Source organism: Numida meleagris, chromosome 3, assembly GCF_002078875.1.
Source record: "Numida meleagris isolate 19003 breed g44 Domestic line chromosome 3, NumMel1.0, whole genome shotgun sequence".
NCBI classification, from domain to species: Eukaryota; Metazoa; Chordata; class Aves; order Galliformes; family Numididae; genus Numida; species Numida meleagris.
In genome coordinates this window covers 5,559,748-5,584,568 of record NC_034411.1, presented here as the reverse complement: position 1 = coordinate 5,584,568, position 24,821 = coordinate 5,559,748, and the positions used below count along the sequence as shown (strand labels likewise).

The 24,821-nt window shown below is 40.0% G+C and overlaps 1 protein-coding gene across 3 annotated transcripts in view; it reads left to right on the top strand.

Moving 5' to 3' along the window:
• The window catches only part of KIF16B (kinesin family member 16B), a 135,636-nt gene extending 115,571 nt beyond the window's left edge, over positions 1–20,065 (top strand). For 2 of the 3 annotated variants that reach the window (XM_021389942.1, XM_021389941.1), the window contains 2 exons: positions 2,944–3,027; positions 18,682–20,065. In XM_021389942.1, the coding sequence (XP_021245617.1) occupies positions 2,944–3,027; positions 18,682–18,840 (243 nt within the window). In that variant the 3' untranslated portion in view covers positions 18,841–20,065. Of the gene's footprint in view, positions 1–2,943; positions 3,028–14,804; positions 15,317–18,681 lie in introns of all 3 variants that reach the window. The other variant, XR_002436408.1, reaches the window with a different exon arrangement.

Below are 24,821 nucleotides of genomic sequence, written 5' to 3'. Positions count from 1 at the left end.
AATGAAGTTTGCAGTGTATTGTAGATAACACATTTGCTTTTGTATCTCATGGGATATTTGGCATGGAGTAGGAGATGTGGGAACACTTCAGGGCTTCCAAGGTTGCTGAAATGATGATGAAGTCTACAGCTGGAGGTTTTATCGCCGTGTGGTTGGGAGGTCACCTGTTGTGTGACAGAAATGCCTTCCATTTTGCTTGTGTGATGGACACCTGCCAATTGTTTGGCTGAGAGGAGCCAGAGGACCCTTGAGAAAGACAGTGGCAAAGCGGGGACACAGAGTTATTCCAGAAGACCCAAGGCTGTGCACCTTCTGCACCCGTCCCCATAGAGATGATGGCAGCAGTAGATAATTAGTTTTTTTGCAGCATATCCTCTGCAGAATGCAAGATCTTTCCAGGTTCATAGATGTATGTACAGGTAAACTCTGTAAACATGTATTGCAAACAAAAGAAACATGCATACGTATACCAAATATAGTTTGGCACAGTGACAATCAGGTCAAGATGTAGGTTTTTGTTAAATATCCTTTTCCAACTCTGAAATATTCAGGTCCAGGTGTTGACCAGCAGTGAAGTTACTATTTTCTCTTAGGTCCATGCTGTAACTTGCAATGCTTTGGAGTGAGTTTGGCTGAGATGTTTCTTTTGCATATTAAGTTAATGACTGCAGAAATGAACGTCTCTTGTTTTGGTTTCAGAGATTTGTGCATCCCAAAGATGGGAAGTACGGAATATTAAAACTATGTGATCAGCTACTTTGGTTAGAATGAGTTTATCAAGGTTTGCTGTTGTTAGAAAATACAACTAACTGTTTTTCTCCTAAGATGTATTCAAAAAGCCAGCAACTTTTGCAAACACCTGAAAGACCATTGCTCATCCCAAAGTTTTCTTGAATGAGTCTCCCAAAACCTGTTAAAATCAAACTTCACGAATCATTCTTGGTTTAAGATGTAATACTTTGCTTTGACTCTGTAGGGTTTGTCTGAGGAAGTGGTAGCAGCAGTGTTGTGTGTTTTTTTTTTCATTTGGGCAATTTGGCCTCTACTTAACAGACACTATTGTAAAACTCTATAAATAAAGTATTTATTAGTAAATAAATTGAAAAGCAGTCTCTCTAGGGCCAGGAGGAGATTGTGGTGGTAGCTGTTTTATGTTGCTTGTTGCCAGCAGTTACGTGATTCAGTACAATTTAATAAAATATAATTTCTGCAGGAGTGGGATCGGGTAGCCCTCAAAAATAATAGCACTCACATTTCTGTATAGGTTAAGGAGAGAGTAATGCAGTGAAAATAAGTCCTAAGGACATAATTACAGAATACTATTTGGCTGTATGCTGCTTGTCCTGCCAACGTGAAAAGCAGGCACACGTGGTTGGAGAAACTTGAGGAATATTATTGGGTCCAGCTGACAAATCTGATGTAAAACAGACATCTCTTCTGCCTCCTCAGTTGCTCCACATCAGTTCATGCCGCTCATTTGAAGACACTTCTTTAAAATTATCCAAGTCAGAGTTCAACCAGAGAGTAGGAATAAATAATTTGTGTTGCAGAATTCCTCTGTATTTTAAGAATAGCTACATTCAATGTTAATAATGAGGTTCCTCATTTAATTCAGTGTACTACAGCTCCTAGTAACAAGATAAATTCTCTACAGTCGTATATATGCCAGTGTACTAGGAAATGATGCATCTTGTTTATTATTTCAATATTATCATATAGCCCGGGGAATTCATGCACAAGGCATTTTTTACCCTTGGGTTCTGCCTGCGAAATAACTCTAGCAATAGTGATGTGAGGTTGCATATTTCTATCTACAGTGAGAGCTAGAAAGAAATTGTTTTGAACTGCCTTGAGATGCAAACACAAACTGTGTGGAGAGGACTTGCTTTCTTGTGCATCATTCCCGGCAGCTCTGGTTTAGCAGGCAAAGTTTATTGGTGCTTGTTACCAGCTCTTGAGTTGTGAGTGTGTTTTCCAGTAATAGCTGTCTGGACTTGCTGAAATCTTATGTTTGCTGATGTACAAGAAAGGAATACACTTCTCTTGCTCTGCCCTTTACTAAAGTGGCTTGCTACAGTTCCTACAGGATGAGAAAGAAATGAAAAAACATAGCTTCAAACAGCTCTGTATTGAACTCCTAGAAGGACAGATCTGAACAGCCAGTTTTAGATGTTCTGTTCCTTCCTTGCTTTCATTTTTAATGTGATAAATAGAATTTTGCATGTTTATGTGGACTCTCTTCGGAAATAAAATTATCACCTTCCTTTATGGACATACATTTGAATGTGAACTGCAGTTGAGTTGCAGCTCTGGAAGTGCCTCTTGTCGTCATTACAGCTGCCAATCCCATGGGGGTGCGTGCTCTTCCCCTGTCCCTCTTGTGAAGGAAACTGTCATAGCTTAAGACTCCATGGAGATACCTCAGGTTCTGCTCCAGAGTCAGCTGGCAATCCAGCATTACTAACTTCCAGAGCATAACGTCACAGTGAGTTTTTAGATTCAAGAATGTTATGTTTATGATCTAAGAGAGAAGATGAACAGGTAAAATGACAATGTAGATGGAGACCACGGTTTTTAAGAGACTGAGTGCAGTCCTAAAAGATGCAGCATTCCTGAAGAGATCTTTCTTACTTCTTAGCAGATGTTATAACGTTAGATTCAATTTGCTATTGCAAAATATATATATATATATAAATGTGACATCTAATTCCTAAATTTGCTTTCTGTCACTCTTGTACGACCAAATGTGTTGTTATTTTAGCAGTGCTACAAACCAGATCGTAATGTCAGTAGAAATGTATAATGGGATGCTTGCTAACAGCATATACTGTGGCTCATGACTATTTGGCTTTTTCTTCTTTCCAAATGCTTTGTAGTATAAAGAGAATTTTCTCATTTCAGCTTGTCATTTATAATGCAGATTCATCCTTTAATATCTTCTAGCTTGCTGCTTTAGAATTCCCTCCGAAGAAGCTATTTGGAAACAAGGATGAACGGGTGATTGCAGAACGACGGAGTCACTTAGAGGTAATGGCATCTTCCTCACAGCCTTTTGAAGTGTATCTAGGTGGGGCACTCTCTGCTTGACCAACAGAAACTGTTCCCGTATGGTCACAGTTAAATAGCCTACCTGTAAGTGTGGAGTTACTTGCTGCTTCATTTAACACAGGAGATGGCAGCAGTAGATTGTAAAGTAATGAAGCACGCCTTTAAAAAATCCTAGTCTGGAAAAAAAAAAAGGGCATCTCTGTAGAGATGTTCACGGGAGGTATGTTTATGTAGGGGGGAAAGGTTGCGGATGAGGTAAGTGTTCACTGCAGACAGATGGTCTCTGTGCAAGACGAGATTAAAAAAACCAACACGCTACTTTAAATGCAGTTTGTTATCTGAAGATTTACTATTTTATCGTAGTTACTATAACCAAATAGCTCGTGACAGAAGGAAGGCAATATATAGGCATCTCTGAGCTTTATTTTATAACCCAGTTTGGAATGTATTTTTTTTGTGAATTCATTTGAAAGCTTAATTTTATGGAGGACAAGGTTGACAGAGTGCGTGGGTTTGTTTTTTCGGTTTGCTCTGCAGTGCTGTGTGGATGGCACAGTTTTGACTCCTATAGCACTTCAGGGCTTTATATCTCTGTGGTAATGTACACTGTGTTGCGGCCTGGGAGCAGGAGGTGGGGTTTGTGGAAAGAAGAGGAGGAAACGAAGACTAAAGCATACAGTCCACAACTATTTTGTAGCCACATGAGGATTACTTGATCATGCAAGTCATAAAGAATTTCTTTCTTTGTAGAGTTGAAATAATATTAAGGAGAGCTTTGGAAAATTTAATATAAAAGTATATTGCTTCCAACTGGAATCTTTTCTTGCATGTCTTGATTTTTTTTCCCCATGTATTTCACCTTCTCTTTGATCTGCAAACAAAACATCCCCCCACTGACTTTTGATGTGAGGTTATCTTACATATAGCACAAAATGTAATCTTTTTTTTGTTTCATGTCCTCCATAGAGGGCATAAAGGCATGGCCACATTCCAGTCTAGTACTCAATTTGCATAGTTTTGTACCAGTAAGAAATTTAATCCCTTAATCTTTCTGACCTTCTATTGATTTGCTAACCAACTTTATTGTAGTGTTTCTGAATGTTAAAACTCCTGAGTATAGTGATGCTTTGATCACGATCATGTAGTAATTGTAGCTCTCAATATGGCTAGTTTTTAGCTTTAAGTTGTATCTATTTTAGCTAAATGATGTCATTAAAACTTTATTACCAATATATTCTGTAAATATTATAATTTACATGAATGTGTTTTACCGTATGCCAGGTAGTAGTGCACTGGGCCATGCCACTTGGTAATCCTGGCAAATCTTTCCACACTAGAGAAACATAAGATCTCCAGTGGTCAAGAGAAAGTTCTATAAAGAAGACGGGGAACCAAGCAGTACCATCCTTGCCATGAGGAACTTGATGCCATAAGCTTGCCACCCATTCATGAAGATGGCAAAAATGCCTTAAGTTTGGATCTCTGTTCTTGGTATTCAATTTTATGCCCTGTGCATTCTGCAGTGCTCTGCTCTGGCTTTGCACTGTAGGCCAAAAGCTGGTGAGCTTCAGATAATATAGCTGCAGCTTCCTTGGCAAAACAATGAGAGAAACCACCTACATTGTGTTTCTTTCCAAAGTCACATAAGTCTTTGAAGACTCAAAGCACATCTCAAATAATAGTGGGAAACTATTTGGCAGATAAAGAGTGTGTGATAATGCACCATGGCACAGACAACCGTTTCTATTTAAAATGCTTGCTTTTATTTTCTCACGATGAACCATGAGCATATGCCAGTGGGCTAACCTGAAAGTAGAAAATGGACGGATTGCCTCTGGAAGGGACTTTGCCTTTTGAACGAGGCATGTTTCTCATGTGGGAATTTGATTAAGTAAAAGGCGGGGAAGTCAGACCTTGATAATGAGCAGAAACATGGCTAGCGTTTATTCACTTGGCTTTCATACCTCATAATGAATCCTGATTTGCTGGAAACATTTTGCAGTCTCTTGCAAGCCTCACAGGTGATGTTATTCCAGTAATACTATAATTTAAAAGCTTATTTGATTGTTTCACATGATTAGGCAAGAGCTGATGAGTTAATACGGTATTTTAAAGCAAAGCTCAACTTCTAGGCCAACAAAAATATATATATTCTAATCCAAAGTCCGAGCTGACTTGGTTGACTGATAGTATATGACAGTCTGACAAATATCAGTCTGTTAGTAGTGTTCTGAACAAATATTCCATGTTGTAAGATCATTAGTAGTGCTGTCATCCCTGTGGTGGATAACAAAGAAATTACTCTCCTCTCTCAGCTTTTACATTAGATATTTATATTTTTTGAACACGCTTTGTGTTGTTTTTCCTGGACTTCTTGGATTCATTTTGGAGTGGAACAGTAGAACTTTGGCTAGCCCAGGGCATTCTTGAGCAGCACCTGTGAGGAAAAGCAGTTCCTCATTTAATTTTCATTTTTTCTCCAAGTATGCACACAAATGAAAATTCAAAATCCAACGTACACCTGTGTAAAAGGTAAAACAACTAAAGCTCTCATTTCAGTCGAACAGCCTTTCTAAAGTATTTGCTGGAATTAGCAGTGGGTTACTGAAATGGCCTCATAGGCTCTTTTCTTTATGTCAAAGCTAAATTGCAACTCGGTTTGATCTGGGAAAATGAGGCAGACTGGGAGTTATTGCAGGAGCAAAACTACTCCTCAACTTCAGAATTAGCTAAATGTACAGCAGAGAGTTACTTCTATTGCATATATCTAAACATCTGTTTTAATTGCCTCCCTTTGGCTGTAGTCAGGGAAATTTTTCCTTGTGCCTAATTACAAAACCATTTGGCCAAAACATCCTTTGTGGGACCCATAGCTGTTTAGGAAGAGTTTGTTTATTTCCTGCACTGCACCTTTCAGGTTCTAGCCGCAACAGGAGCAGAAGTACTGAAAATAGCAGGAGGGCTTTTGTGGCTCTGTTCAGTGCAGCTGAAATACTAGAGAAGATCTTTTGGGAGGGTTATTTTGTTTTAAGATTGCCATGTAGAATTACCTCGTTTCACCTTTAGTTAAGAAGTGGACATGTTATTTCATCCTAATGGGAGTGACGTTACTTTGAGCAAAAGGCTGCAGGGAGCACCCGAATTATGAAGATTTTGATTTAAAATCACAATAAATTCAAAGTTTGTGCAAAACATTAGGTTCTTTATTTCTCGTTCTTTTTTTCCTAGCTTAATAACCAAAAGCTTGACAATGCATTGTAGGTAAGAAAGCAGACATTGTGTGTAGTCTTTCACTGTGAGATGAACCAGGAGAGAAGTCTTTGATACACAGGATACATATTTGCCATGTAAACACTGTGGCTTTGATGCTTGTTGGTATAATGTAATCTTTTGACCAATATCGTGCATTTCCACAGAGCTTTTGCAAAGTAATGTGCAAATTGGCACAGGGGTCTCACCTATACATCATGAAAATAAGCACCTAACTTGTGTTTAAAATTACCTGTCCTAAGTGCCCTGTTGCGATCTATTAATTTAGTATTTCATCAGGGACCTGTTGCAGGGCAAAACTCTAAATTAATTGTTCCGCAGTCTGAAGGCTGTAATTTCACTTCAGAGCCAACCTTGCTTGATTAAATCCGCCTTAAATGAAACAGCCAAGAATTCTTTTGATTAAAGTTAATGAGTAGAAGTTAGTGTGTATCTATCCTTTCATGCAATTAGAAACTAGTAAATAAGGATATAGGATCCCGTTTTTTTCCCTGATGAAATCAGAAAATGTATACATCCTTTTTTAGTTTATAAGCAAAAACTTTTTAAAGGAAGCACATGCCACAGGAGATCTGCAGTTCAGTGAATGTATCTGTTTCTGTTTTATCTGCAGAATATCTTTTATTAGTGGGGGAGCTGCGTGATCGGTGGATGACAGTAAAAGATTTTCCCGAAATCCCAGCTGCCCTGGATATTGCATTTTTGCAGGGGAATGATTATCATCGTTCCCTGCTTATTTTTTTTCTTCTTCTCATGGACACATCCTTTGTTCTAGTAAGGCAGATCAGTATTAGCTCTGTTAACCATTGCTCGGTCAGGAGAAGTGCACAAGTAAATGCTTATGCTCACATAGTTGTGTTTCTTGACTCCTTGCTCAGAAGCCTTCTAGCTGTGGACCTGCTAGCTTCCTTTTCTACTCTTGCAGTCACCAGCATACTCAGAAAAACACGATTGCTAAGCTGACAAAATCCCAGCATGTTGTTACTTGAAGGAAAACAAACAAAAAAAGCCCCTCAAGCCTCAGCCTGTCTCCTCTATGTCAATTGTTTCCCTATCCCTGCCACAGCATTTCCTCAGGTTTCTTTGTGGACAGCAAGGGACAACAAGCAAAATCCCTGACTGGGGATGCACCAGCAGGCAGCACAACAGTTGGTAGGAGTCATGCATTTCCTTCTGCTGCTCCTTGCAGAGCTCAGGGAATGAAAGTAAGTCAACCTGTACCAGTAAAGTAAAGCAAATCTACTCTGAGTTTTGAAGGAGCACATGCATCTTTCTGTCAATTCTCTGTCCTTTTTTTTTTTTTTTTGTACTTTAAGAGAGACACGCTCAATTTATTTAAAATTAATAATGCAATTGTCCTTAACCTCCTAACTTCCTGGTGTCTGATGAGGAGTTTTTCAATGATAGGTATTAAAGCAAGAGTTAGAAATAAATCTTGTATGAACTGCATTATTCAATTATTCTGTCCAGTCCTGAGAGAGAATTGGCTGGTGAAAGCAACACCAGCACTGAATGCACTAAACAGAAATATTGCTGTTTCCCCTGACAGAATTAAGCTTCCAAAGTAAGATTCTTAGAGGCCAAATGCTTTGTTTTTAACTTGTGTTCTGACTTGCCTTCCTTTGAAGGCGATAATTCTTTTGTACCCTATAGCCACTCCAACTTTCCCCTTTGAAGTGGGGTTCTGCTCTTTTTGTGTGACTGCAAGAATCCGCTTCTTAAGGAAAACACAAAATACTGGAATGAACACCTTTCATCAAATATTAATTTGTTATTGTTATTTAAATGAATTGTGTTTGAGTTCACACCTCAGTGGCAAGTAGCCAAAGAGACATCTGAGAAAACATCACAGAATATGTGTCCACAAACTTGAGCAAACTGAATATGTTAGAGCCAGTGTAAGACCTAATTTCTTGAGGTTTTCCTTGAAGTCATGAGGGTAGAAACATTGTAATGAAATTTTAGATGATTCATCGTCTGAATATTCAGTGTGAGAGAGAAGACAGAATGTGAGTGCATGCTCCCAGCCTTTTTTCACAGTGCATCCTTAATCTTTTTACCTGAGACAACCAGCTTCACGCTAGTTACAGGTGAATTGGTGTTTCTATTGCAAAAACCCTGTCAAGTGTGGTCACTTGGTCATTTCTGTTTTTCTTCACGCGGACACCAGTCACAAAGAGCCTTGAAAGCTATTGAATATGTGTCATTTCAAAGTGACCATTAAAAGGAAGTTATTAGACTCCAGTATCAGCTTACAACAACATTTCTGATCCCAAAGCTTTTTAAGAAGGGCTTTAAAGCCGACTGCTCACCAGCCTGGCTTGTGCAGCTTGAATGCCTGCTTATGACAGCGCACTTGTAAATACTGTTCTTAGAAACATCTCAATGAGATGGACTTCAGAAAGCATGCAGAATATATTTGATTGTCACTGGAAGATAAAAGGAAGCTTTTCCTTTTGTTACAGACATGACTGCATGCCATACAACTGCCATTGCAAAGCAAACTGATGCAAATGCCAGTGTTTGATAATCCTCGAGAAGATTGTTTCATACCCGTCGTCTGAACTACATTTTAGAGTGATGATTTTAATTTCCCAGTAGAGGAACAGGAATGTAATAAAAGCACAGGAAGAAAGAGAATAGACGCATCCACAGAGAAAAGTGGCACGTGTGTTTGGGAAGGGGGACCAAATTGTGAATATCGATGATGTGAAATCCATGTCAAGCCCGAGCTGCTGGATTAGATGTAGTCAGTCTGCACTGAGAGCCTTTCGTAACTTCAAATATCTATTTAAAAATATTTTAAAACACAACTAGCTGCTTTTCGGCAACAACGCTGAAGTCCTGCCAGGCCTACAGACAGCAAATGTTTGCAGTTAACCACTTGAGAGCAATTTCCCATGTCAGGTTCAGGGCCTTCAGCACATCATCAGGGCTGCACAAGGCACCTGGCTCCTCTTCTTTGAAGTGGCAGCCCTCACAGGGAAGCTGTAGCAGCTCTCAGCAGTAAAGCATTTCATTGGTTTTGGGTGTCAGTGCTTCTTGTGTGAGGTCACATTGGCTTCAAAAAGGAAATACATTTCATTTTACTGATTGATTAGATCCGCTAGATACAAATAAGTGGAAATTAGGATGTTGCATGCATCAGCAGTTGATTCCATACCAATCAAATCTTACTTTGATTAAAAGCCATAGAATCTCAGCCAGGCCCACAGCAAATCATAGAATGAATCATAGAATCATAGAATGGCCTGGCTTGAAAAGGACCTCAAAGATCATCGAGTTTCAACCCCCCTGCTGAGTGCAGAGTGCAGGGTCGCCAACCACTAGACCAGGCTGCCCAGAGCCACGTCCAGCCTGGCCTTGAATGCCTCCAGGAACGGGGCATCCACAACCTCCTCGGGCAACCTGTTCCAGTGAGCAATGTCAAATGCAAGATGCTAGTCTTATAATAGCAGTAGAGGAGAAAGATGATAGTTCGGAAGAAGTGAAATGAAAGCCTGGGGTTGTTTTCTGAATGAGATCAGATCAAGCTTCATTCCAGCAGGCTGCTAGATGCAGAAGGAACAGAAAATGCAAGCAACCCCTTGGTCACATTTGTTCCAACTCAGTGGCTCATTCAAGATCAGGTCTCAAACCCTCTTTCTTAGAGCTTGTAGAGGTAACTTCCATTCAGAATGCGTACTCCTTCACAATAACTTGGGTGTTTCTTTCTTAAGATGTGCAATTTCAGGTCCCTACCTCAAAAAATGGATCTTTTGTGATAAAATGTTCATCTCTGTTGCAAGCAAAGAATTAAATAGGAGGTGTAACTCCGGGGCCTATTTTCTTTTTCTTTTTTTTAGAGATTTTTAGAGTATCAAAAAATAAGGTACGTTTATTATGATTTAGGAAGTTCTGAACATGTGACAGCAGTATGAACTCTAGTTTAGCTCTGCATCATAATGTGTTTTGCTGTCAGTTCTGAATAAATCTCTCAGCGTCCTGCTGCAAATCAAGTTCTGTAGTTGCGCACCTTGATCAGTCTCCAAAAATGGCTCTCTGCATTCAGATGTGAGTCGATGAATAAAAGGAGTGCTAGACCAAGGACACTGGCTTGAACTCATTGCTATACCTTTTCAAAGCAAGAGTATCAGTCATTTTCCAGCATACGATTTCACCAAAGGAAGCAGAAGGTGATGCATGTCAAGTGCTTTGGTAGCTGTTTGCCAAGGCTACTCCAGCAGATGACACGCCGCCACTGCTCACCCAGAGATGCGTGATAAAATCAATTCTGTTGTTATTCTTTCTGAATAGATTCTGACAGGACTTGTTTTGACTTGTGCTCCAGAGAAAAGATTGGTTTCCTTCACTAGCTGCGTCTTTTTGATCTTTTTTATATGGCCTTTTACTTCCCAAAGAAGTATCACACCGATGGACCACCTGTAAATCATAGTCCTTACTGGCTTTATCTTTGTCTTTTTCTTTTCCTTTTCCTTTTTCTTTTTTTTTTTTTTTGCCAGCCTACAATTCCCTTTTCATTGGAGTTACTTAAAGCCGATGAATACGAGCTTTTAGCATGCAGGCGCTGTAAGAAATATTAAGTCCTGTAGATTCAAATGAATTTCAGGTAGAATAAGATTGTAATTTGGGAAGTAGACCGACTTCAGCAGTTAATTCAATGCAGCATAATAGTAATTCAACATAATGTGCTCATGCCATTAGACTTGCACAGAAAAATGCTCTAAATAGGTATAATGAATAGTTTGGATTTTGAAAACCTAGGAGAGCAATTTCACCTTGAATCATAACTGGCATCTCTCAGAATGCTTGTACGTTACAAAAATTCAAAAAGGTGTATGCATTCAAGTAAATTCCAGTACCACCTTGGGTAAAATTAAATTTTAGTGGCACTCAAACACTTCTGGAGATGTTATGGAGGAAACTGTAATCCTGATTCAAGGAATCTGTAACACGCTGGGCTTAAAAACAGAGGCAGAACTTCCCTAGGGGCTAAAACGCAAGTCCTGTTTTCTTTTATTAATGGAATTTTGATATTTGAAGATCTCAATTCTTACTAGCTTGGTTCCAGAGTCATTTAGGTACCTCTAAACGTGCCCAGAGGGAAGGTGTGGATAGTACTGCTGCTTCTCTCTTAGCCCTGGGTTAGGTCTGCCAGCAGCACAGGTTGCTGCAGCATTAGTGGCACTGCAGTGACTTACAGCAGCCAAGTACACAAGGCTCCATAGGTCCGTCTGGTGGCTCCAACAAAAGGAACAGCTGAACTCCTTTCCTATTGCTATGAAAGCAATACCCTATTTTTATAGATCCAGGATAAGTAAACGTGTTCCCTAACAAAAGAGGGGATTTTTCAATCATATCTTCTCCTATGTAGCTCCTTACCAAACAAGTTTGCTCTAACAAGTTAAGAGCTTGCATGTGTGTATCACAGTCCAATTGGAAGATATTTGCTAGCTTATTAAAAAATATACACTATTTGTGTTAAGGGAAACCCCTAAGTAGGGGTTTCTTAGGAAACACAGCCAGCCTACCGCACAGCAGCTGATCCCTACTGCCTGTTCTGCAATAAATGTTCTGCTCCCCACGCAACTGTCTGTCTGCTTCTTCCCCAGCAGCACTTGCTCCTGTGCTTTCAGGTTTTCTTTCTTCCGTTGATACGAGGACATGAGAGCAAAGTCTCTCAGGGAGGTATCTGGAAGATTAACATGGGTATGCTTCCATGTTGGAGGCAAATTGTTGCTGTGTGGAGTGGAGTTGGATGTATAGGTATTGAGGCATACAAGTATAGGGTGAGGCAGTACTTGCTTGGGAAAGCCTTCCTTTCTGCCTAACTACTAGGTATTATCTGTAAACAGTCTCGCCTCTGATTAGGCCTAATCAAAGTGAACAGGAAGGGTTTGATTAAAACAAGTCAGTCCTTTATTCTTTGCTTGTATAATGTGAAGCCAGTTAATCCAGCCCAGAGCCTAATTAATGTTTGCCAGTCTGAAGGAGACAGCCCTCTGCTGAATATTCTGGCTAGCAGTTGTGACTTGTCATTTTTAAACAATTTTGAATCTGTCTTCGTTCCCCTGAAAAATCTCCTTGTGCTTGCACAAGCCATGTGAGACTAGAGCAAGGCCTGTGATACCTATGGGACAGATAAATCCTGGAGGCATTTATTACCTCTGACTTCCCAAGGAAGCTCTGCAGAACTTTGATAGCGTCTAGTGCTATCGTTTTTGTAAGGAGAATTCAGCCAGCCTGCCTGGTCTTTCTGCAGCAGATACCGGCCCTGGTGATCGTGTCGTAATTCTAGAAGCTTTCATTTCATATATTTCACAGAACTAAGATCCTTTAGGCACAGGGCAGTCTCCCAGGCACTAAGTCTTTTCTCACTGTTATGAAATCACAGCTGCACATAATGACCTGGGGGTGTGTGCAGGAGATGAATGTGTGCAGATACCGAGGTGACATTAGGGACGTCCTGAAGGGCCCGAAATATAACCTGAGGTATTGATATCACCTGCTGTCCTGCTCACATATTTTACTGAGATATGTTTTATGATATCTTATAATATATGTCAAACTGCTGGGAAAAAGAATTGAAGCCACATATTTTCCTCTTTTTTAAAAACAACAACAGCAACAACAAAGCAAGCAAAATCACAGAAGGCCAAAACACTCGTGAACAGTTCTATCTGCTGAGTGGAGAATGGCTGGAGGTGAAGATATCAATCGTAGTCTGTGTAAGGTCCCTCATACTTCCATGCTGTTTTACTGCAAAGCAGTGCCACCTTTATTTTATATTCTTGCTGTCTGCCAGTTCTTTTTCTGCTCGTTCATATTTAACAAATCCAGAAATGGATCCGAAAGTACTTTTAGAGAGCAATCAGAGCATTATGCTGGCAATTACTCACACCTAATTAGCCGGTTAGCCTCAGCAGGTCCCCCAGGGAAGGGGAGATTGCTACAGTGGTGAACGCAGGGCTGAAGCTTTGCTGTGATGAACTGAGTTGTGTCCTGGAGGACTGAGATATCCTTGCAGAGAAGCCTGCTGGAACTGCTGGCTGGATGGAATACCTCTGCTTGGGCAGCTCGAATACCCTTCGCTGTATAAAGTTGGGATATTTGGCACAATTTGGAGAACCTGGTCCCTTGGAACTCAATTCCTACTGAAACTTCCTATCCCCGTCCTCCACTCTTGACCTAGGTAATCCAGTCCCATTGATGTTTAAGATGTGATCTCTGTGTCCCACGTGATGAACAGAGCTGGCTTAGCTTGCCACCCTCTTGCTAAGGGCTCCTTTGTTCCACACTTAATACAAGCTGGTTGCAGCCACAGCTTTCCTCTCCTGGCAGCCTGCTGATTCCCTCTGACTTTCGCCAGTAAGAAAATAAAAACAACAACAACAAACCAACAAGCCACAGAAGCAGCAGATCCAATTAGGAGTTTGAGTCCTATTTTTGTTGGGCAGACATAAGATCTCTTTGGATTCTGTACATAGCATCACCCCAGACGGGGCCCTCTGCCAACCTGAAGTTGCCACGAGACACCATCTCCTGTCAGAGTCGTTTAAGCCAGGCTTTTTTCTGTCAGCAGAGGTTGTTGTTAGTGATGATGGCTGGCATTTCTCTAGTGCTTGGTATTTGAAAAACCTCCCTTGAAGCCTTTGTTTCTCTCCTCATCCAGGTGCCAGTGAATGGCCTAAAATAGAGAAAGTTGGTTAATTTGGGGAAGCGTCCGGAAACGTTCATTTTCCTTTGCATATGCCTGACAGTTTCTTTCTAGGAGACAAAGGCAGGAGAGTTCTGATTTCTGCAGTAACGAGGGGCTCCTGCAGCAGGCTTTGCCTTCTTTTGTGATCGCAGATTGGCAGCCAAGCACATTCCTTGTTCTGGGACAGATTCTTCCTCAGGAATAGCTGACTCTGTGAACGTTCTCTCTGAAATCAGTGTGGTAACTGTAGTATAATGCAGATTTCCAGAGTCAGGGAATGTGCTTCAGACTCTCTTTTTTTGCAATCAGATATCTTTCCTATAGAAAACAGCTGCTGATACCTGCGTATGCTTTGCTCTATGAATAATTCAAATCAAGATTTGATTTAAAGCTTGCAGCACTTAACACTAGTCAACAGAATAATTATGTGATTGATGCCAAAGGAAACTAGCATCTATATTAAAGGGAGAGAAGAGCCGATGCTAAAAGTTAGATGAGCAAGTTAATTATTCCTGCCTCTGCCTCTGATGACCTTCTGTGACCTTGGGGCAAAGATTTTTCACTGTCAGGTGGCTGTGTAGGTGTTGAAAGAAAGGTTGGGGGGGAAAGAACCTATTGTTTCAAAAATCTCCAAAGCTTGGTAAGGCTTATCTTATGAAAATTTGTGGTGCTTTCAGCTCCGTCAAATATCAGTGGGCGATATTTAGTATGCTAATTGTAAAGTATTACACTGAAAGAATTTAAAACTGCGGGGTTTTTATTTTTTTGTATTTTTTTTTTTTGGTAGGAAATTGCTAGAAACAGCAGCAGGAGAGGGCGTTCCAAATTTCTTCACTTTCTGGAAGTACCAGAGTTGATGAGATTTTAAACCAACCAAAGTTTAATGAAAAATCCAATTCTTCCTAAGCTCTGCTATTGGTCTCTGAGGCTGTCGCTGTTTGTAATGGATTATGAGAACAATATCATTGAACTGAATTCTCCTTTAATATGACACAACTGAAAGGATGATAAGAACGCTTTCACTTTCAAGAAAGCTTTTTGATTGTAATAACTTTAATAACTTTAAATTAAGTTATGGATTTATGTTAAAATATATAAAATTATGAGGTCCCTACATCCTGAAGGAGTGCAGAAATCATTAGAATGACTTTGCTGTGCTGATGGATCAAGCCTGAGATGAACGCTGGACTACTGATAAAGAAGTGAACCTTATTAAAATAATAATTTTTAATAAGCTTTCAAAATGGTTACCATTTTTCCATTAGCATAATTAAACTGGAGGAAAAACTACTCAAACCAGTAAGTGAAAAGAAAACTTTGGGCCTCTCCTGACTTTCTCCTGCCTTGCTTTACTTCCTAACACGTGGAATCCAAGATTAAAGCTTGCAAGTGTGGTAGCATAAATTTTAAGAGAAAGTCTGTTAAGACTGTAATGCGTGCCAAGAGAGGAAAAATTCTGCTTTTCCTATTTTGACTTTTTTTTTTTTTTAAACCTGGCTTTCTATCTTTGTAAGTCTCGCCAAGAGTCTTTCCATTCCGTAAACTGCTGTTCCTGGATGTATGTTTAGACTGAGTAACCAATATGGACTGTTTATAAGTTACCCATTTTACCCTCCTGTTACAATGCTGTACCCTCACACTGAGACATTTACAAATTTGTAATTAGGATGTTTTCTGGTAAACCAACAGCATAGCAGGTGAAGTGAAACTCCTAAGCACATTTTGAAGAATACTGATTACCAGACTAAATGTAGAACAAATGACTGTAGGCCTGAAAGGCTAACAAGCAAAAATGAGTGAGACATGACACTTAGAATATTTGTAGCATTTATGTAGTTTTTTCTTTAAAAGTTAATCATGCAAGCCTTGCAGAAGTGCAGTTGCTATAAAATAGCACTTTGCATACAAGGAAAGATGATTTAGGTGCCATTTGTGAAGTGCTGGTAGGATGTCACAGCATTAATTTATATAAAACCTATACACGTTTCCTATGTTGACACCCTGAGCTTGCCAGCATCAAAGACTTGGTTTTTTTTTGAAGGGAGCACATCAAAAGATACCAGCGTGCTTCCCACCTAGTTTTAACTCAGCACAAACAACAGCATTGCTCTGTAAACAGAGAAAAATCATACCTGCTGCTGGAGGTGGATTTAATATGAAAGCTCTGAAAACAACTCTCCCTCTGCTCGTTGGGTCCCGGCAGAGGAGGTAATTTCATCTAGCCTTGCTGCCACTCTAGCAGCTTCCAGTGGCCTCCTGGGCTGCCACAAAGTCCAGGTCAAGTCCCCTCCGTGTCTCCAGCAAAGTTTTCTCTCCATGCTCCTTGTTGATGTACGCCTGCTCCTCTCTCTGGCTGCTGTCACCCTCATTCTCTGCCTATTCTGTCTGAATTAGGGAAGCTTGTTTCCATGCACCAATAAGGAGCTCTCTTCATTTTCTCCTACCACATTCTTCAACTTTGTCCATGCTGCAGCAGACAGGACAGAGCAACCTTCCCCCTCACTGCCTCTCCACAGCCCTTTAATAGGGGCATACACACTAATGGTGTGAGCTCTGTTTTCCATCTATGGGAATTAACTCCTAATCAGCGTATCTGGGCAGAGCAGCCTTAATTGCACTGGAGCAACAGCTTCTTTGTGTCAAGGGCACATCATTTCTGTGCTGTGCTAACATATCAGCATTGCAAACAAGGGCGAATGCAGATATGGGATTTAAAAGAGGGCTAATTTGCTCAGAAATGGTTGTTGAAGAGCACATAATGCCAAGCCATATGGCTGGAAACCTTCACAGAAAATGAATTCCATCATAATCTGGTATAGTCTGCTTGTTGTCATTTTCCCAAGTATCTTCTTCGTGTTCAAAGAATCTCTGATATTCACAGAGCAACTCCTGCATGCAGATCTGGGAAAATAAGTGTACCTGCTGTTCCTAGTGTTTCCCTGTCAGATAAGTGTACGCTTATAGCAGAGGGATTTTATTATTTATTTAATGCTCTTCCGTTAGAGCTGTTGTGCCAAAACAATGAATAATGGCTCTACAGCAAAGGCATGACAGTCAATTATCTGGCCATACATACCGAGGTGAATGCAATAGGTCTCATAATGTCTCCAGTGAGAAATTTTGGTACCTTTGAGCCTTCAGTAGCCATAAACTGAAATTACTGCAGTAACTTTTCAGCACAGTGCTAAAACTCTAATGGTATGCTATGTTTTACATTTGATTTTCCACCATACTCATCCTTCAGGCATTACTGGATTGGGACTGCTTTAAAGGGCCCTACTTTGTGAACTAATTATGACAAATGCTGATATGACATCTGTTGCTCACTTTAAATTACCTCTTAGTCTGTTGGAATTCATCTTGAAGGTATTTTTGTAATGAATATTTTTCATGAGCTCTAATACAACCTGTGGGAGATCTGAATAAAAAAGAAAATCTACCAGTCCTGCCAAGAGAATACCTTACGTGCCAGCTGCTACTTTTTGTTGTTGTTATCCTGCATTCTACGATATTAATACAGCTGGTTTCCAAGGTACTTTAAATATATAACAGGCCTTTACATTATGGAGAAATTCTCCTTGAGAAGTAAATAACCAGGACTGCTTCCTGAACGGGCCTCTTTTGTGACCCAGAAGTCGCTGCATTCAAATGGCTAAACCTTGTGTTTTTCATGGGCTATTGTGCTGTTCTGTCTTGTAGATGTATTTCCCACTGCATCCAAGATCACTGAATAATTTCTCAAGTTACTTTTTTTTGTGGTTAGTCTGTACAGAGCAGAGGTGTTTATCCTTGTGTTCAAGACGAGATTTCCCTTGCAGCTATTTGGGTGACATTTGGTAACGTTTTAGCACCTGCCCGATCAACATCTTACCTACTGTGTCCATTCAAAATTTATAAATATGGCTTATTAAACTAAGCTAAATGACTGTAATAATTCAACCCATATGCGAAGGAAACCCCATCAGGTTTGTGAAAGCTAACTTTGTATTAATATACATCTGTCACAATTTCTCTAGATATAAATGGATGCAAGTCACGCAGCGGTTGGTGAATATTAACTTTTGGGAAGGGGAATGCTTCTTATGTGTCAGACGTTTTTTTTTTAAATAATAAAAAAAATGTTCAGAGGGCAGCTCAGTGAAAAGATGCTCTTATGTTCCGAGATGATATGGAAGTCATACGATATTTGTGCAGATGGCCTTGATCAAAACAAATCCTTTTCCATGCGAGGTTCATAAAGGCTTGATGAGGAAGATTTCTAAAGTCCTTTTGTGTCCATATGTAGTGAAATTCCTGCAGAATAGATTTGAGGTTTGCACCTGCTGCAGTGTTTTGTAATGCTAGACAGCAGTATTAGCAGGTCATGATTAGCAGAAGCATTACATGAGCGCGGAATAAAGCAGTTAACAAGCCTGGCAGGGAAAGGAAGTGGGAAACATTTCTTTTCTACTTTTCCTCATCTTAACAGGGACATTTCAGGAGATATGTTTTATGGATTGATTTAAATGCTGATGGTTACTAAAAGGACTTTTCACTGTCCATGGAGATATTGTTGTTATGTGGGTTTTTTTTTGGTACTGCTGCTTATTTAATTCTTCAAAGCATTTGTAAATAATTTGACTTGATCAAGAAAACCTTACGTCATTTTGCATTTCGTTCTGCAGACATACCTCAGGAGCTTTTTCACTGCAATGCTGAAATCTCCATCATCTCCGCTGCACATTGATAAAGTGGGGTCAACTCTGTCAAAACACACCATCTGTGAGTTCTCACCATTCTTCAGGAAAGGAGTTTTTGACTACAGCAGTCATGGGACCAGCTAACTCCTGTGCCAGGACCCTTATGCCAGAGGAGCGCAGTCAGTGGTGCCTTCACTTCTGTGGTGCAAGAGAAATGAAGGGGAGGAAAAAAGGGTATCTTCTCTCATGCCTGAAAAGCTGCATCAAACCAACTCCAGCTAAAGACAGCTACGCCCTGATGCTAGCTTTTGTCCTTTCCCACTTCTCATATTAGTGCCTGCATTTTCCTGGCATGAAGTACACAGACATTGTTCTTGAGTTGCGCTGTTAATGCTGTATGAAAGTTCTGAAACTCATGCTGGGTTTGGATCCACTCCTCGGTGGGAGCACTTCTTCACATTTGCTCAGACAATTTGTTATGGTCGCGTGAGATCATCTTGCGTTCGCTGTGTTGGCGTGTCATACTGACAGAGAGTTTCTGAGCAGCCTTTCAGTTTCTCAAGCTGCTCCTTAAAGAACATTTCCTGTTTTGATTTCTTACAGCGTATTGTGGTATTTAAGGTAATGCTCATACTCCACTGATGTTTCTTTTTTTTTTCTCCCGGAACATATATTTTAAATGTTTGTCTGCGTGATTGTATAGTTTTGCTCAGAAGAATTAAAGAGCCTGAGTGACTTGAATGTTTACAAAACATATACAGCAGAAAGAATATAATTTAAAACCTTTAAAAGTCTTCCACGCTTGGGTATTTTGAAGCAGAACGAATCACTTGCTGTTAATTAAGCAGTAAAGGAAGCAATAGTTACTGAAGAATGCAGTCGGCATCTTTTCACATTTTCTAATTACCTAGACTGTAAGTGGATACTGTGCAGTGTACAGAGCTCAAAGCTATGCACAAAGCTAGACTTCTTTTTTTGAAAACAGCTTCTTTGCAATAACATAACACTGCAAAACCTGAATTTTATTTGCATCAATTAAAATTTACAGGATTTTACTAATAGTACTTAAAAATTACTCAGGACATATTCAGACTTGCACATGTATATACAGTTAGAACTCATATTGCTGCGGATCCAAAAATATGTATACACTGTGACTGCAATTGGATGTATGTAAATGTTAATGTATAATTGGTTGTAAAAAAGCAGAATTAATCAGCTTTTGGTTATTATTAAAATGCATCCTGGGAGGTAAATTGAGGAGTATGAAGCATTATTTGTGAGTTGCCATCACTGACCATTGGTAGGTCTTGGTAATCAAACTATTTAATGTTGTGGACAATGATTATTAAAATCTGAAACAACAACACTGGTAACACTTTGATTTCATGACCTAAATTGCAAAAGCAGTAATGCTTTATATTTAATATGATAAATAATAACAGTTTTCCACTACTAAGACCAGCCTGCTATGATAAACATTTCAAATTTAGGGGAAAAAAAAAATACTGACTAAAATGGATCATTTAAAACTTGAAAGTATTATGATTATTTTGTTTTTCTTCAGTGAAAACAGATGTTAAGGTGAAGTTTCAAAGCCGCCTCTCGTCAGAGTGATACCAGGGTAGGCTTAAATGTCTTTCGATATGTGTAACTGTACCCAAATGCTGTTAAAATACCCGTCTCTTGGCACCTTAAATTAGGAGCTGGGTTTTTAAAAGCGAAACATTCAGTCAAACCTGTTGATTCTCAAACTGGTTTTGCATCCCATATCCCAGCTGTTCCCAGTCTTCCTTGTGCATTTCCACACTGGAACAGTCCCTTCAACTGTGCACTGTCACTAAGAGACCTGGCTTGTTATCCTTCCCATGCCCTGTGCTTCTACTGCACTTCTCCATTCTCTCTCAGGACCTTTCAGTGTATGTATTGCCCACCCAGACTAAGAGACCATGTCTTCATTTCCACTCCACTGCTTGCTTCTTTCTTCACCATGCCATTCAGCTTTGCTGATGCTTCCTGAAGGAGAAGGACAAAGTTGGGAGCTTGCTGGGTTCCTATGGTAAGCAGAATGACTGGTGGTCTTTGATGTTACTGCACACATTAATGGAAGATTGGTATTTTCACTTATCTGTATTTGCCTTGGTGGCATGTATGAGTGCTTCACAGAGGCAGAAATTGGGCATTGTATTGCTATTCCATACTGGCATGGGAACTTTGACCCTAAATCACACTTCAATACTAGAAAGTCTTTTCAGTCTCTCCTGTCTTGGCCTACTCCTCCTTCACTACACTGCCATATGATGAAGAATTAGTGCTAAATAGTTTTTTAAAATGAATTTTACATATTTGCTTGTACATCATTATTTCCTGCATACCACTTCCGTGAAGGGGCCAACTTGGCAGAGCAAGAAATAGCAGGCTGCTTTATCTGCTGTGCAAAACCAGTTTCTGCAGATTTTCTACCTGAAAAACCATCGGTGGTGCCAAGCGTTTTCCCACAGCAACCAGCGTAGCACCTGACAAGTGAAGCTGTCATGCCACAATGCTAGTCTACAAGAAGGGCTTGAGTGTGCAGGACTCCCAGAGGCAAGTCATGTGCCTGGTGTCACTTTGGATTTGGAGAACCTATTTAAGAAAAACACAGCTGGACAGAGACTTGAGTGAAAAGTATGAATATTTCTATTTTTCACATGGATTTAAAAGAAGACTTGTACTTGGTTCCTGTCTACAGTACAAATTAATTCAGGGAGGACCAGATGCTCTATTGGTACAAATCTGCCAGTAAGGTGGCTAATTTGTGTTGGCTAGTTTATCTGGCCTGTAGCATTTAATGTGTAGATTGCAAATAACAAAGTAAAGGCTGATTAATCACTCAATTAAAAATGTCACCAAGTTAAAAGATAGAGAAATGCAAGTGTAAACATGCAATTAGGACCACAGCCCCAGGCCAACAGCTTTTCCCACCTTCTTATATATTCTTCAGTGCGATCCAGAGTGTAATAAATGATCACAACCTAAGGCTAGGCTAAGAGGCATCTTTTAATAATGTCATCACCTATGATCTTTAAGCCAGACTATGTCACTTCAGAAATTTTCAATAGAAGCTGAGAAGCATGTTGAAATTATTGGCCATTTTCAAGATGTCCAAACTGCATCCCTGTAAAGCTTTCCTCAGGCTATAGAATTTTCCATTAATTTTACTTTCAAAATATTGACTCTTGTGAAAGAGTCATCTCCAGGGCTGATCGTTTTTCAGAGTGCCTCTGTATTCGGGCTTGTGGGCTTCATGTCAGCAAAGTCCTTAAGCTAAAGCTTAACTTTTGTTTTGGGACTATTTAAATGTTAAAGGAAATGATTATTTGTACTTGACTGAACTGGGACCATTGTTCTCGCCCTCCTCCCTAAAGCTGTGCCTCCTTTTGAGTCATCAGAACATTTGGCGCATCCTTGCTTGACTTACAACAATTTTTCATCTGTAGTCACGCACCAAAAAAATATAGTATAGTTAATGCATATAAGTAACAAAACTTATTTTAATGTTTAATATTTTTATTTAAACATGAAAAAAAAGAGAGTAACAAAAGCATAAAACCAGTGCAATATGTGACCCTGTCTTTGTGACACTAACACAACAGCCTGGTTTGCTGGCAGTGGCTGCAATTCTCAGTGAGCTCTCAGGTGTTCATCAGAGATTTTTGATGACATTTTACTCTTTGTATGCTTGTATCCTGGAGAACAGTTGTTTAGCCAGTGTATCACAATGCACGCAGTTATTTGCCCTGAGTCAGCACTGCCCTGCGTTCTCCCCGTGCCCTGGGTTCAGCCCAGACACACCGAGGTGTGGTTGTGGTGAGCAGTGGGTGCGTGCCCGGGGCCGGGCCGCAGGGAGGGGCAGAGCAGCCGCCATGATGGCGGGGAAGGGGGTGGCTGCAGGACGGGCTGGGCTAGGCCTCATGCGGCCCATGGGTTGGACGTACCTGCCCTATTCCTTTAACTAGCAGTGCTTTTCCTCTAGATACGCAGCTGCGTGTAGGAGAGGTGTAAGAGCTGCCCTGAAGCCATGCTGCTACATAGTTCCTGGCATTCTCCTGGCTCTGCAAGAGCCCCCAGGGTAAGTTCGAAAGCTGATATCTGTCTGCTGGTGTTGGGGACAGTGTGCTGATCCATATGAATGTCTTCACAATTGCCCTAAAAATATGAGGAAAAAAAACAACGGTGTAGAGCTTGGTTGATTATTCCAAGTTTTTTGCAGTTGTTGCAGTTAAAGTGAGGAGCTGAGCTAAGTAAAACAAACAAACAAACCACAACTGTGTAGGACACTGGATGTGTTGCTCCAGACATCCAGACACAATCTCTCCAGTTTAATCAGTAAGCCTTTAAAAAACTATTGCAGAATTTCCTATTAGTTGCCCATGCGAACCATCCTGTATATGAGAATGAGAAACATGTTGTACTGGACTGAGATAAAGCTTGCAGTTTTGTAATCTGCCAGTTTGCTGCTTTATCTTTCCACTGAAGCTCTAAAGCCCTAAGAAATGAATTACTTTAACTTAGCAAGATTCTTATATCCAGCCCTGGGTTTGTTTTTTCTGTATTTCCTTAGAGCCTGGGAAAAAAATACATAACTTTTGATAAGTTGAGGAGCAGGAGCTTGCTGGCTTCCATGCTCATAGGGTGTAGATGTTCTTTCACAGAGAGGTCTTCATGAGTAGCTAACATCTGTGGAGTTCTGGTTAAAGGGCTGCAGTCCTCATATATTTTCACGGCAGACCTATGAAGTGAATTTCTTATATACTGTGTGCAGCCATGTTTTGTTTCATTTTGTTGTGTTTTTTTTTTTTAACAGTTGCAGAGCAGAATGCTTCTGTAAAAACACTTTTTCCCCCCCCCAAAACAATGACAACAAATAAGTCATTTTTCGTAAATGAGTGATTACAATGCAAACTGAATAAGTTTGTGGATGACACTAAATTGAGTGGAGCTGTTGACTCTGTTGAGGGCCCCAGTGCGGGAGCTCAGGGAGAGCTGGGACAGTGCTCTCATACATTGGGGTTGGGGGTTGGACTTGATGGTCCACGTGGATCCCTTCCAACTTCAGATATTACATCATTCTATGAAAGTTGATGAGGAATACGAAGAAAAACGGGGTAATTGAGCTGTGACCTACAAATGATTTTTGTGGTGAACATGTAAACTTCCATTCTGTCCCATATACTTGTGATTAAGTAAGTAAAAAATCTTGTCCAACTGGACAAAAATACTGGATCATGAGAGAGATTGGTCTGCTGCTGCTTAAGAGCTTTTTAAAGTGGTTTTAAAGCTTGTATGAGGAGGGAAGGACTTGTAGTGATGGTATTAATATTTGATGAAATGGAGGCAAGATCTTGGAGTAGTGCATTTAGCTTTGCATCTCACCTGCATAAGAAGCTTTCAAAGCAAAAAATGCAGGCAGTATGGGAAGCCCTACAGTTTTTTTTTCTATTTTCTTTGTAGTTTAATTTGCTTTATAATTGCTGTTTTTCTCCAGTGTAGTGCTGACAGCTGAAGTGTCAGCTTCCTGTAGCACTGCTCATGTGCTCATGCAGTTTCAGCAGCATTTTTGTTGTTGCTGTTACAAAATTGGTGTGTTTCTTCAATATTTCAAGCTCTACAGACGTTGTCGAAGTCCTTGGTAGTTTCTTTTGATAGCTTCTTCTATCTTCACATAACAATTTTGTCCAAATGGCTTGTTCTCATTCTTTGTAAATTTTCAATTATTTTCTTTCTGTTTTCCTGCTTTACAGACAGTTTAGAAGAATGTGTTGGGAAGATTTGAAGAAAAAGAAAACCCTTTATTTTTTGAAGAGAGGTAGTTATCTCATCACCTTCTGATCTAGCAAAGTGGAACATGAGTTCTTTGATCTTTTTTACGTATTTGGAACTTCTGAGCCTCCAGAGGTCTCGTATGCTACAGCTTTGGGGGCATCGTTGTAGTTTTTTTATGATCATTCCTGTATTCTTTTCCACTATAATTAACATTTGACATGAGCCTTTCTTCAAACAACATGTTTGAGAAGAGGAAACCTTTTAGCCTAATGCTACCTCTTTGTTTAGGTCAGAAGGTCTTTAGGCGACTCTGTCTTTTG